This window comes from Macrosteles quadrilineatus, unplaced genomic scaffold, assembly GCF_028750875.1.
Source record: "Macrosteles quadrilineatus isolate MER2022 unplaced genomic scaffold, UCM_ALF_1.0 Scaffold_4__1_contigs__length_99947679, whole genome shotgun sequence".
Classification (NCBI taxonomy): Eukaryota; Metazoa; Arthropoda; class Insecta; order Hemiptera; family Cicadellidae; genus Macrosteles; species Macrosteles quadrilineatus.
Window position 1 is genome coordinate 89,852,101 of NW_026542597.1, and position 14,781 is coordinate 89,866,881.

Below are 14,781 nucleotides of genomic sequence, written 5' to 3' on the forward strand. Positions count from 1 at the left end.
AAAGAACCGTGGTCTGTAATACGGATTTTGTTGGCCATACACTTAAATAAAATCCTATAAAAATGTATTGTCAAGTGTGAAGTGAGTGGAAACATGTAATGAATTAAAATTCTGTCCAATTTCAAAAATGTTCTTCATTTCCTGAACAACCCTCGTATCTTGCTAGAATTAAGTATGCAAGAAAGTTCATAGCTTTTCACTTTAAACAAATTAATTAAACAAACCTAATTTCTTTCATAACCTTAAATTTCAAAACACTTAAAAAACAAAGTCTTACCTTGACTGACTGCCGAAAAGCGATCCACCAGATTGTCCAAAGGTAGCAGGAGAGCCAAAAGCTGGAGACGCTGTTCCAAAGGGGCCAGAAGGAGTAGTAGTCGGCTGACCAAAAGGAGAACTGGCGGCGGAAGTAGGGCTGCAGATTTGTTGGCCGAAAAAGCTGTTTGTGTTTGTTGTCGGAGTGCCAAAAAAGGATGACTGCCCTGTTGTTGCTACTGAAAGTGAAGAGAGGGAGAAGCTAAAATCAGATTTGGCTTCACCACCAGCTGCAGCAGATTGGCCAAAGATGCTCTTGTTTTCACTTGCTGCCGGTTGTCCAAACATGCTTTTAGTTTCAGTTGTGGACGAGGGAGTTCCAAATGCACTTATAGATTCTGAAGAGGTGGCAGGGGTTCCAAAAATGTTTTTAGTCTCACCAGCACTCACAGGTGTGCCAAAAATACTTTTGGTTTCGGTGCTGGTAGTAGTTCCAAAAATGCTTTTTGTTTCAGAACTTGTGGCAGGAATTCCAAAAATGGTTTTGGTCTCTGTGCTGGTGGCAGGAGTCCCAAAAATGCTTTTGGTCTCTGAGTTGGTGGAAGCGGCTCCAAAAACACTTTTAGTTTCAGCACTCGTAACAGGAGTTCCAAATATACTCTTTGTTTCCGAGCCAGAAGCAGGAGCCCCAAAAGCGCTCTTTGTTTCTGAGCTAGAAGCAGGAACCCCAAAAACGCTCTTTGTTTCAGAGCCAGACACAGGAGTCCCAAAAACACTCTTGGCTTCTGAACCGGTTGCAGCGCCCCCGAAGATACTTTTGGTTTCACTAGTGGTCGAGGAGGCTTGACCGAAAATACTTTTTGTTTGTTCAGCAGCAGTAGATGAGGGAGCAGACGACTGTCCAAACACAGGCGTACTTTCTGCAGCTTTTAAGCCAAACCCTCCAAAGATGCTTGCAGCTGTAGTAACAGGTGTTTGTGCCTGCTGTCCGAACGAAAAAGCGGATTTGGATTTGTCCTCTGAGGATAGAGCTGTCGTAAGACCTCCTAAACCGAACGTGCTGCTGGCACTAGTGGTTGCATTAGATGTTGAAAGACTGAAGCTAAACGCAGGGGAAGCTGTAGTTGAGGTGGTTGCTGTAGCAAAGCTTAATGTTGAAGTGGCTTGTGCAGAAATGACAGGTGTAGCCGAGGTGGAGGAGGCAGTTTCAGGTGTTTTCAAACCAAAAGTAAATCCAGCTCCTGCCTGTGTGGTGTCTTTTGATTGCGCTGGAGAGGAGAAGCTAAAGGATGTAGGAGCTGTAACTGCTACGGCTCCTCCAAAGACGCTTTGTGGTTTTGTTAAATCTGGGACTTTTTCTAATGCTTTTCCCTCTGGTTGTTCTTGTGTAAGTTGTGTGTCTGGGTTTGAAACTTCATACATCACTGAGGGCTTGATAATTGGAGAGCCACCAAAACTGGTTGAACTCGGTTTAGTAGGGGTGGTAAATGAGCTGCCGAACATTGGAGACGCTGGTGTGTTTGAATCTGCCAGAGGTGCTTCAAGGGCAGACTTTGTACCAGGAGACTCGACCTTGGTAATTGTTATTCCTTTGATACTTTCAAGTTTTTCTATAGACGCTTTCGGTTCAACTCCACTCCTAGGAGGCGTGATACACACCTCTATCACTGGAGATGTAGAATCAGCTCCTGATTCTTCAGCTTGAGTCTCAGCAGGCTTGACTTGCATTGCTGGGAGACTCGAAGGTGTGGTTGTGGAAACTCCAAAAACAGGCTTTTGGCTTTGAGAGGAAACAGCAATGTTGCTACTTGCAGAAAACACACTTGAAGAAGTTGTGCTTGAAAAACCAAACATATTTGTTGGAGCTTGTCCTGAATCTGAAGTAACTATAGCGGGGTTCCCGCCAAAAATAGACTTGGTCGGTGTACTATCAAAAAGTTTTTTGAAAGCACCACCGAACTGATTACCATCACTTGCACTGCTAACTGCATCTTTTGAATCTTGTTTATTTGCTGTCGGGAAACCAAACGTTGATGGTTTCTGGGGAGTGACTTCCGAATCCTTTGCAGGGCTGGCTTTATTTTCACTCGGAATCTTGAAGACAAACGGTTGACTAACCGGTTTTGCGATTTCTCCTGATGCTTGGTTTCTAACAGGTGATTCCTTGGAAGGTTTCAACGGTTCTATTCCAGACACTAATGAAGATAGAGAAGCCAGGGGACTAGCAGGTGCTGTAGCCTGGGGGGCTGAAACACTCAAGCCAAAGCCACTTTCCGATGCAGCACTTTTCGGTGTTGATGGGAGTGTTGAAGACGAGGTCGATTTGGGCATTTCAGTCTTGGAGAAACTATTAGTAAACATAGTCGAAGCTACAGTTGTAGACGCTGTTGTGGTGAAAGTAAACGTTTTACCTAAAGTCACAAACGGTTGGGAAGTAGCAGCTGGTTGAACTGAAGACCTGTCAGAACCAAAGGGAGGACATGGAGTGTTAAATGGCGGGGTTCTTTGTGAGCCTGCAAGAGAAGAGAAGGAGAAGCCTTTTGAAGCTGTGGTAGTGGGAGCAAAAATAGACTGTGATACGGGCTGACTGGTTTGAGAAACACTGGTTGAGCTTGAACCAGGAGACTTGCACGAGCTGCAGACCCAGTTGGCTGGTGCTTCATTAGGTTTTGGTGCTACTTCAGCACTGGAGCTAAATGCTTGCACACCTTGAGAAGGAATCTTTGATCCTGCAACACTTGCAGAAGCCTGAGCTTTATTCACAGCAAAGCCACTGAAATTTGAAGAAGTAGAAGAGGCCATGGAGAAAGATGTTTTCAAATTTTCTGCAGTTTTTACATGTTGGTTGACCACGCTCGGTTTGACAACCTCAACAGCACCTGCTCTGGGAGATCCAATGGTAGAACCTGCCAATGGGGACATTCTTCTTGAACTCTGCAGCTGTGAAGATGGCGATGACCAAAATGACTTGCTGTTCAAGTGCCTCAGCTGGCAATCACTGAAAATCTGTTGCAGCAGCATCGCCTTTTCTGCGCTCATCTCTTGCAAGTCTTGTTCAATGTTTGATAAGGAGAAGTCAGCTACGGATTCTTGGAGTTTGTCTATTGTTGAGTTTCTTGTAAACTTTTTCAAATTCAGCGAAAGGAAATCGTCAGCAATCTTGGAAACGTCTGTTTCTCTGAAACAAATATTAATTGGATTAGACAACTTTAGTATTTGGTAGTATCAAGAAAATATTACACTACGGTATTGAGATGTGTTCATTATAGGAAGTAAAAAAATGAATGACGGTTGACAGAAAAAATCAATTACAATAATCAATTTTAAATTAAAGGGATGTTTATTATATCTCTTTAATCCAAGCTGAATGCTTTTTCCTAAAAACATAACCTTAAAAATGTTCAATTAAGTAATCATAGAAAACACCAAGCTAAAACGTGTAAAACTATTTTCGAAATTTAAGATTAATAAATAAACTTGATATTTTTTCATTGATGGCTTATCAAAAGTGTATCTTTACATTTTACTAGGCTATATAAATAAACTACACAATATGAAACCAATAGTTTGCTGTCACAAGACATTCAATAACAGCTAGGAACATAAAACACACAACACTGTCGATAAAGAAAGGCTAACATATACAAAAAAATTATATAGGCTAGTTAATTACCGGTACACCAATAAAGTACTCCTGAATGCTGTAGTTGCACCTTGTCTATATAACCTATGCAATCTTTATTTAAAACAAAGGTAATACTGAACTTATACTACTTATGTTATATTGCATTTTTTTGCCTTATCTACCTAAATTAGACTATTTTAAGCACTTTTTCCCGTTGGCACTTTTGGGGGAAAAGCCTATTACACCCTGAAAATCGTGTTTGAAAATCAAGAAAAATCCTAGAAATTGGCAATTTTAGACGCATGAAAAACTTTTTGGGTACAGTTACTTAACTACACTAACTTATGCTAATATCGATTGAAACTATCACATTGAAAATATCGTTTGAAAATAGATATATTTACCAGGTACTATATGAGTTGTAAAATTAAACTGTCATAACCTAACCTAACCAACCAAACTTGCTGATAGTGAAAACATCGAATAAAGGTTTACTAATAATCGGTATTAGCATAGCTAAGTTAAGAAACTGTATAGGGCCTACAACTTCTTTTTACTTTGAGTCAATAACTTAATACTAACCTAACTTAACTTAAACAGGGTTTACCCAAAATTGGTCATTTTGGCACCTTGTTAACCTAAGCATGAATTAGGTTAGGTTAGGTTAGGTAAGTTAATTATATATTTAATTTGGTTTACCCACAAATGTGTCATTTTTGTCACTTTACTATTTTTTACGATTGTTCAAACCTGGTTTCCTGGGTAAAAACGGCATTTGCCAAAAAAGTGTTAACAATTGACTAAATAATTAAAAAACACACCCTAAGTTAAAAAGAAAATTTTCATGACCCGAAAATCATTGATTACTAGCATTTTTCTTGACTTTCAAATGTGATTTTCGGTGTGAAATAGACATTTCCCCAAAAGTGCCAATGGTAAAAAGTGCTTAAAATAGTCTAATTTAGGTAGATAAGGCAAAAAATGCAGTTATAACATAAGTAGTATAAGTTCAGTATTACCAAAACGAACAATTGTTCAGTATTCTTTAACCCAACAGAAACTTTAAATACAACTTGTTTCCCAAATATTGAGGTAGGCTAATTCTTTCAAATGAATTCTATGAATTGGAAACATTAAAAAATCCCTGTGTGTAGGGAAAACTAAGGAAAATTGCCCTTGCCATTAACCTTATAGCCTACCTACCTTATGAAATTTATAAACAAAACCTTTTAGCACTAAAAAATCAAAAGAGGTTCTTCCTTAAATACAAAATTGAGTTTTTTTTTACCTAATTTTCACTTATTAAGCAGAATTTAAAACTGTATTACTAGTAAATAATTTCACAACAAACATTAACTGGAAAAAAGAAAACAAGTTTTGTAACATATGTTCACAGTTTATCAGAAATCCAATCATATGGTAGCAAATAGTTTGTTTTCAAATTGCAATTAACAAAACAGTTTTTAAAACATAATATAACCTATATTTAATTTTATTATACACACAAAAATCCCCAGTAGACAATGTTACATGCACAATACCAAAAAGAATGATGAAATTATGATTGGATATTAGGAGTTAAGGAAGGGTAAGAGTTATTTTTTAATCCAACCAATTTTATCAAATTTTGTTTTTAATAGTTTTTACAAAACAGAAAAAAAAATGCCAATTTTAGTAAATTTTAGTAGTAGTTTTGTTTTGTATAGAATGCCTGCATTAAATTGTTGAATCTATTAGACAACGTATAAATGGAGTAATAACAATTTTAGAATTTTATACACTTTGACTAGCCATTCTATCAGGATTTAAGCTACGGTAGCATTTTAGTTTGCATTTTTTGTTGCAAATATATTAAAGAATAATATTTTTGCAAAAGTTGTCTGAAAGTTTGTAGCATTTTTGCTCAAACAAATTTCATCCCAGCCTATTACGCCTATTACAGGTGTGTCAAGCAAAGTATAAAATAAAGACATTAGTTAGAAAAAGATATTTATTTTTCAATATTGAAATGTTTTGTGTAGGCCTATGTTAAAGTTAGGTTAGTTAAGTAGATTATTTTAGATCAGATTGGCTAATACCTTAATAATTTATAAATAAAAATCTTTTTTTAAAACAAAACTTTTTAAACGCACTAAAAAGTAGAAAATAATTTATAAATATGTGGAGAGTATAAAAACTTGTAAGATTTAAAACAAAAAACGTGGGGTGCATTCAATAGATAATTTACAATTACCTTCACCTATTGAACTAATGTATTATTATCAATTGCATGCACCCCACGTTTTTCGTTTGAAATCTTACAAGTATTTATACTCTCTACATACAGTACTTATAAATTATTATCTACTTTTTAGTGCGTTTAAAAACGTTTTGTTTTAAAAAAGATTTTTATTTTTGTTTTAAAGAAGATTTTTATTTTTGTTTTAAAAAAAGATTTTTATTTATAGGCTAAATTATTTTTAGTTTTTAATGTGTGTGGATGTTAAATCTATTTCAAGCATCTATATCAGATTAAGACAGAGGCATGTGGGAAATCTAAGGTGTATTTGAGTTTCTTTTCATATATTTATGTATTAGATTAAATATATATGGCCTATCTACTAACTATAAATATATCAATCTATTCAATTCGTTGTTTACTTTATAGAATACCGTACTACAGAAATAACAATTGACATTATTAACAAACACCTTTATATCTGCAATCAGTGTTTATCTTTATTTTGAAATGTTTGTTTGTATAAATAATCTCTTGGGAGCATAACCTGTACCTCTTAACCTCTGCTCTTTGAACTGTCAAGTTTAAGTATTTACAGCTTGTAGGACTTAAATTAATTGATATATTTACATTCTTTCAAAATGTAAACATGGCAAATTTGGAAGCCCATGGGGCGTAGCCCAAGGGAAATAAGAAAATTAAATGATATAATATTGCATTGTCATCCATTTGTGAGCTATGTTTCAAATTTCAAATCTCTAGCTCATCGGGAAATTAGTTTAAAATTGATATCAAAATTTGTAGGAAAGCGAGCTAATAAAAATAAGCCCATGGGGCGTAGCCCAAGGACGTTTATGAAAATTAAATGATATCATATTGCAATGTCATCCATTTGTGAGCTGTGTTTCAAATTTCAAGTCTCTAGCTCATCGGGAAGTATCAAAATTTGCAAGAAAGCGAGCTAATAAAAATAAGCCCGTGGGGCGTAGCCCAAGGACGTTTATGAAAATTAAATGATATAATATTGCAATGTCATCCATTTGTGAGCTGTGTTTCAAATTTCAAGTCTCTATAGCTCATCAGGAAGTATCAAAATTTGCAAGAAAGCGACTTAACAAAAACAAGCCCAAGGGAAATATGAAAATTAAATTATATAATTTTGCATTGTCTTCCATTTGTGAGCTATGTTTCAAGTTTCAAGTCCCCAGCTCATAGGGAAGTTAGTATAAAATTGATTGCAAAATTTGTACCGGACAAGAAAGCGAGCTAATAAAAACGTTTTAAAAAGGAAGTCTTTTGGGACAATGAAACATTTTTGTATTTTTAGGTTAAATTTTAGGTTATTTTATTTTAGATGATATTGGTTGGTGTCAAACGAGGGAAAAAAGTCTAAAATCGCCCCACACCAGCGTATTTTAGCCTATAGGCCTACACTTAACCTTTAATAGCAACGGCTTAAAGCAAATTTCATACTTTGCTTTGTTCATTTCATTATATAGAAAGCGTTTTGACAACATACTTTGTCAACATATACAATCCACTTTAGTATAAGATTATGAAACAAAGTCAACATTATTTTAATAAATATCTTAGTTAGATAGTTCCCGTTGTAGTGATGAAATCTGAAATATGCATTTCAGATATTAAAACAACCCACAATGCCAGTGTGTGAAAAGATCAAATCGATTGTGTGCACACCAACACATAAATGTTGTGAATTATTATGTACAAATTGTAAATCACTATCAGATACATCATCTAAAAGTGTAAACATCAAGATCAACGGACAACAATCCAAAACAAAAACTTTACTCGAGAAGATTCCACCGAAGAAATTTTGTGGTACGAAGGAAAACAGGGAGGAAAACGTATCCTCGAGGAAGCCAACGAGGTGGGATATAACTGAAACTGATATAGGCCTAAGTCATGTTAAGCCAAAAGTGTCCGATGAAGAATCGTCCGACAGCGATAGCAGTGGTGAAGAACAAACTAGAAAGCCTTCGTTTTTCCCTCCACACAACACGTTTTACCCTACAAAAAGTAAACGGGCAATAGTAAAAGTATCCAATCAAAATACAACTGATTCCCCAGCAAAAAGTAAACGTGCCCGTTCGACATTGTCCAATAAAAATCTTCGCGATGAAGACCCTGTAAAAGTTAAATGGGCAAACAAAAACAATGAGGTTTACTCAGCTTTAACATCAAACCCTACATCTTCACAATACTGGGTACAGTCGAACCTACAATACATCATTGTGCTCCCGATGGTGACTCAACGACGTAATTCACCGAAAATATCTCCACCCCCTCCGTCTCCGCCCGATGACGACTTGGACGACTCGGAAGAGGAAAAACCGAAATCTCAAGAATCAAGTGAATCTCAAGAATCAAGTGAATCTGAAGAATCTTCAAAACTTCCAGCGATTGAAAAACCGAAATCTCAAGAATCAAGTGAATCTGAAGATTCTTCAAAACGTCCAGTGATTAAAAAACCGAAATCTCAAGAATCAAGTGGATCTGAAGATTCTTCAAAACGTCCAGTGATTAAAAAACCGAAATCTCAAGAATCAAGTGGATCTGAAGATTCTTCAAAACTTCCAGTGATTGAAAAACCGAAATCTCAAGAATCAAGTGAATCTGCAGATTCTTCAAAAGATAAAAGTGATAAAAGTGATAAAAGTAGCGAAAGTAAATTGTCTTTCGAACCAAGATCAAACGCCCAACTCCCTATGCCCCAGAAGACGAAAGGATTTTGCTGCGTCAAAAAACAAAATAGTGGATGAACTTAGTGTAGATAATGTTTCCTATTGTATTACTTGGCTTATAAGAAGAGATTTTGTATTAAGAGACACACTAATATACTGGTTGATTAAATTTGAGTAAAGTACACTTTTCTTTCATAAATTATTTTGGTTCAAAAAACACTAAACTTATGTCTTTAAGTGAATTAGATTGAGAAATTACAAAAAAAAAACACTATTTTTTCCAATATAGACTTTCCAACGCATGTAACTTTAAATGTTTCCACAGATAATTTAAGTCTCAGTTTACAGCAAAGTACTTGGATAGGAGTTTGTAAAATCTGTACTTATACTCGTATGTTGGTTGGGAGATCTCAATATTTCTCAACTATCTACATCACAAAAAGTCTGCTAAGGACAAATTTACAATTTTGCTATTGTTTTGTGTTCAAATACCAACAATTCAATATTTAAAGCCATTAAGAGATAGTTCTATATGCTTGGGACACAATGAAACTTGAATAAATGCAATGTGCCAATAAAACTAGATGCTTTTCATAATGGAAATATTAATTAAATAACAAAAATATTAATGTTTGTGTCCAATTGCTTGATGCATAAAACTAAAAAATTTGGCGCATTCTTCGTACCAAAAACAACAAAGGACAAAAGAACCATACAGATAACAAGGGTTTCTGGATCTCGTTCAGAGTTTTTTGCATGCTTGGACTTAAATACTAACACGTGTAAATAATCTTTTTGTGATTTTATAATAATTATGATTTGTGCTGATGGAAGTTTTTGTTTCAGGGTTGATTAATAAAGGAAATTATTCAATTAAGCGTACTTTACATAAAAAGTTATGACTAATTTACTGAGAAAACTATTTAGAAAAAAACACCCACACAAGGAACAAAACAACCCTAACCAGCCGATAAATCACATATCATTCAATAATCATGAAAATCCGGAAAAGTCATTTTTAATCGATTTAGAAAATCCTCAGCATGTTTATTACAAAGAAACACCTTATGAAATGATCTCAATTTTCGACCAATCGAGAACCGATGAACACCTGAATATATCACAAAAAACACCAGAACCTATCGTGGAACAAAGTATTGCACCTCGAAAAACAAGCATGGCATTAACAAAACCCCAAGTGTTTACATGGGAAAATAAAGATGCGTACGTATACAGAATAGACTCTACGCACTCACCAGTTGAAAATCCTGATTTAGAATTTGTGATTTACATCCCAATCGATACTGCGGTAACATGGCTTAACTCTATGGATAAAACCCCAGAGTATATGTCGAAGCATTCCACCAACACAAAGCTTGAAGAAGAAGGTATGGTTATGAAACAAGAAAAAATACACGGAGCAGAAGAGGATAATCACAGCCGCAGGTGCACGCTGCTCAGGTGGCAAAATAAGTCGAAGAGTAACTCAGACTCTTCAGACACAGACGATGAAGATGAAAAGGATGAAGACGATGAAGATGATGAAGATGATGAAGACAAGAAGGATGAGAAAGACAAAAAGGACGCAAAAGACAAAAAAGAGAAAGGGAAGAAATCCAAAAAAGACAGTGTTCCAAAAGCAAGTAAACTTAAGGAGAAAAAAGTGAGAGGGCCGAAGAAGAAAGTAAAGAAAGCAAGGAGAGTGTATACAACGTATGAAGTCGATGAAGATGAAATCAGCTTAGGTCGGCTCAGGCCGCAAGAAACCCCAAGACAACCAGTGAAAATAGTGGGGAAAAACGATTTATCTGATGTATGATTTCAAACAAATGGCTGGCCCAGTTTCATCGCTAAAACTTGTTCTGCAACAACCAAGCAGATCTTGAGAAAGTCTACAGAAATATACTTATTTTCTAATTAATACTTTTATTTATTACAACTACAACTAAAATCCTGGAGACATATTACATGTTAGAATAGGACTTCAGGAAACAAGAAAAAACTCATATTTTGTCTGTTTGTAGGCCTACCTTGTTTACAGACTATGTAGGACAGTGGAACTTTAATAATTCAATCACTCAAAAGAGCAGTGCTATGTGATTTATCTAGGAATTAAATTAGGTAAGTCTAGTAATAAAAGGGTCACACTTTACCTCACATAACTGTGCATAAGTTAAATAAATTTAGAGGTATAGTTTAGTCTATCTCTGACATTTGTTTGGGCAAAGACATATTGGTTTTGTATTAACGACAACATCGTTGCTTGATTTTATGAAACATATACAGTAAACTTAAAGAATAATTTGTAAATGGAAAAATCACAACAGAGCTTATACGTTGTGTCCATTGCAAATAATCATTTGATGTTTTTTATCATTCTTTTTTGTTTGATCTTTTCGCTATCGTAACGTTTTTGCAATTACGGGTGGGGACGCAAAATTGCCTACGTAGTATAGCACAGGCCTATCAAATCTCTATGGTTGTGCTGCTAGCCTAGTAGATAGTGACGAAAGTTGTTCTGAAAAGCTGGTGTACCAGAGAAACGCTTAATAAAGACATTTTTATTTATTTATTTATAGCTTGACAGACTGCGGGGCAGGAGTACTGCTAGTTCTCCTGGTGCAGTTTGGAACCCATTAGAGTATTTTGCAGTTCTATCACAATGAATTTAGTTTTTTTTTTTCATTGATGAAGTCTGAATTAAAGTTAGAAAGTAGGGATTGACGAGATTGGATTTTTAGTTCAAGCCGAGACGAGACGGGATTTCCCTTCTCATACATAACGCAAAATGCACGTTCCTCATTTTAACTTGATTTTTGTAACTTTTTTAAATATCTACTTATTTATGACGGACTGGTTGAATACAAAAAATAATTATAAACAAAATTATTTCAACATTTTTATTAATCAGTATAAAAAAGCAAATAAAAAAAGTATAAAAAAAGCCCTTTGAGGTCGAAATTCGAGTATAGGTAGCCGCCATTTTCCATTTTTCATTTTTCCATTTTCCTGACTACTAGAAGAGCAAACTATACTCGCTGAAAAATGGAGAAAAAATTCGACCTCAAAGGGTTAAGACCTAAGTTATCTTGCTGGTTAAGTATCAAGTAACAATTTTTCAGTCTTGTGTTATTTTTAGAATGATTTTGGAGTGACTTATTTTGGTTATGTTTACAGTAGTAAAACATGTCTCACACTGCAACATAAAGTACGATACAACGCAAAACAAAAACAACACTAACAATACTTCTCATCATTTGCTTTGTCAACAAAAGTTTTTTTAACAATTAAAACAATATTTCCATGTAAAGAATTAATAATTAAATAAAAACGCCTTCGCAAAGGAAATACAACATCAGCACACTCCTGTATTGCGGGTATTGCATTGACTTTCTGCAGGCATTTTTCTTTTTTTTTATCTCGTCTCAAAAAAATCTTGACCAAAATTAAATCTCGTCTCGTAGAACAAGATTTAAAATTTCCCGAAATTTCGAGGACCGTCCATTCCTATTAGAAAGTGTAGGCCTATGTTCCACTGTAAATAATCGATAGGCTATATACTCACTTATGCTCAGACTCAATGTCGTCCACCATCCTGGATACGTTGAGCAGCCCCAACACTCTCTTGCGTTCTCTCAGCTTGGCCTTCTCCTCCAACTGGCTGATGAGCGCCCTCTGTTTGGACATGATGTTGTTCTGCAGCACGATGGCTTGGTAGACAGCCTCCAGCGAGGGGATGTGCATAACTTCTCTGTGGACAGCAAAAACATTTGAGACCTCTCAAACTCTTGTTAAACTATCCTTATATATAATACGTGAAGGTTATTTCTACAAAACACTACTCCTCTGTTAATAGTGGACGGATTTTTTCAAACGATGTGTCAAAATTAAGTATTTTTGTGTGCACTAATTCCTGTGATAATAGTCCTCGGGCTTTGCCCCACAGGCCATCAAAATTCCAATGTATTTCTAATGAAGAAAAGATTTTGTTTACTTAAACAGACGAATAATTTGTATTAATTACAGCTGTTTGTAGTAAACACATGACAAACCCAACAGCGTTTCTTTTCAGAGTTCGTTCATTTTCAGTTTCGATAACTGTAGTAGAGTGATTGATACATTATCTTTGATTTGACTTTTTTAGTAATCGGAAATTATGACTGTTATCTGTTTTTAAATAGCACCTGTAATACTTTGCAATTGCTCGAATACGAGCAACGGATACTCTAGTCTTCTATAATGGCTAACTTTAGTACAGCTGTGCTTTATTAGTTTGCTTAACCTTTGGGTGTGTTTGATTCTAAAACCAGATCGGTGAGCCAATTTTTTTTCGGTACCATATTGAAAACATTAGATAAACAATGTAATTTTACAAAATCATGAGTAATAAAAAAAAGAGTACATTGAATCAATAGAAATCTTACTTGATATATTTATAAAAAATATAGCAAACAAAAAAACATCATAGGTGATACACGGAACTCTGGGAACGTAGTAGCGCCAGCTGTGATACATGGGAGCAGGTTCCGTGCTACTTGACTCTTCAGGCTTCAACTGATTAATAGTAAGAGTTCATAATTTAATCAGTCATCTGATTAATCATGCGGTAGTACGAGGGAGGGGGGACTGAAATGATTTTCAATCAGTTCCTAGAGGGAAATGTGCAAGATTACTCTACTCTTGAAACTGCCAGCTGCGTATACTTGTATGAAAATAAATTTTCCTAGATAAAAACTTTGTAGGCACCTATGAAGGGTTAGGTAGTCAGTCAAAAGTAACACTAAAATGGTTGGGTAAAAATTGTATTTGGTACCGGTAATGGAAAAACTAGTCAGGTTTTTTCAATCAGACCTAATGGTGGGTTCACTATTAAAAGAAGCAAGCATAGGAAAGCCAGAAGGGAAACGACCATTAGGAAGGCCCAAGAAGAGATGGTGGGATAGTGTCTTCTAGGACGTCAGAGAAGTGGGGGGAGCAGTGGAAGAGGCAGAAGATAGAGAGACATGGAGATCAGTTGTTGGTGTGGCCAAATCCCGCCTTGGGCATAAATGGCCATGGGCGTGATAGAGTGTGATAGTAGAAGTAGGACTTGCAAAACTGCAGTTGTCCTGAGAGCAATGTAAAGCTGAACATAAAGGTTAATAACACATTTTATTTTTAGTTTTCAAAACCAGCTTGTATAGATAGTAAATTATGAATAGAAATTGTATTTTTTCAAGTTGCCTACCGGTTTTCCTTGTTAGCATCCTGGAACGATCCCCAACGTTCGACCATGTCCTCATTGAATTTTCTAAGCTGACTCTCAATGTAATGTATGTTGTTCCGGATATCTGTCATCCTACGAGCTTGAATCGGATCCAGTCCTTGGGAGCTCTGGATACTCATGTAGCTGAAAAACAAACAATACTCAAGTAGCTGTGAAACAAAAAATAATCACTTGTGTACTTGTAAAAAAATCAGGGCTGTGCGAATAGTTCGAAAAACAAATCGAATCCGAATCTTTTTGGAGATTCGATTCGGATTCGAGAACGAATCTTCTGTTTCTAACTCTATTCGGATTCGGAATCGATATTCGAATTTACCGGAAAGAGACCCGGGTTCGGATTCGATATTCGAATGTACCGGAAAGAGATCCGAGTTGGGATTTGATATGAGAATTTAAATATCATTTTCATTTTCATAATCTGATTTTGATTAAAAATTGGCTCCAGCATTCAAAGATTAGAAACAAAAGCACTAAAGCACCAACTGCCAGTTGACCTAGAGCTAGAGAAAACTGTATTTAGGGTAAAATCTATTTTGTTCCTTCAGTAAATTGTAATATCATCGGCCATCGCACCGGTAGTTTTGCAAGCGGATTATTATGGAGCAGTTGATTCGACAATCGACTCGTTGGCTCCGTCGTTGAATTGCACTCGCCGGGTTTTCACTTCACTCGGTCAGTTTTAGTCGTTCCGTCAGTCGGTTTTAGAACCAAG

The 14,781-nt window shown here is 35.8% G+C and overlaps 3 protein-coding genes across 6 annotated transcripts in view; 1 reads left to right on the forward strand and 2 right to left on the reverse strand.

The window, feature by feature from the left end:
• Window positions 1-14,781, reverse strand: part of LOC128992528 (uncharacterized) — a 154,895-nt gene that overhangs the window by 119,617 nt on the left and 20,497 nt on the right. The window lies entirely within an intron of this gene.
• Window positions 1-14,781, reverse strand: part of LOC128992524 (nuclear pore complex protein Nup214) — a 38,813-nt gene that overhangs the window by 2,734 nt on the left and 21,298 nt on the right. For all 3 annotated transcript variants that reach the window (XM_054416142.1, XM_054416144.1, XM_054416143.1), the window contains exons 16-18: window positions 14,031-14,192; window positions 12,369-12,554; window positions 278-3,433 (exon numbers count right to left, since the gene is read on the reverse strand). In XM_054416142.1, coding sequence (XP_054272117.1) covers window positions 278-3,433; window positions 12,369-12,554; window positions 14,031-14,192 — 3,504 coding nt within the window. The remainder of the gene's footprint in view (window positions 1-277; window positions 3,434-12,368; window positions 12,555-14,030; window positions 14,193-14,781) is intronic.
• LOC128992527 (nucleolin-like) lies at window positions 5,367-10,724 on the forward strand. 2 transcript variants are annotated; one of them, XM_054416148.1, is made up of 2 exons: window positions 5,367-5,468; window positions 9,650-10,724. In XM_054416148.1, the coding sequence occupies exon 2, from the start codon at window positions 9,702-9,704 to the stop codon at window positions 10,620-10,622; it is 921 nt and encodes a 306-aa protein (XP_054272123.1). In that variant the 5' UTR covers window positions 5,367-5,468; window positions 9,650-9,701; the 3' UTR covers window positions 10,623-10,724. The 2 variants fall into 2 exon arrangements, with proteins under 2 accessions (XP_054272123.1, XP_054272122.1); XM_054416147.1 differs by lacking the exon at window positions 9,650-10,724 and adding an exon at window positions 7,739-8,987.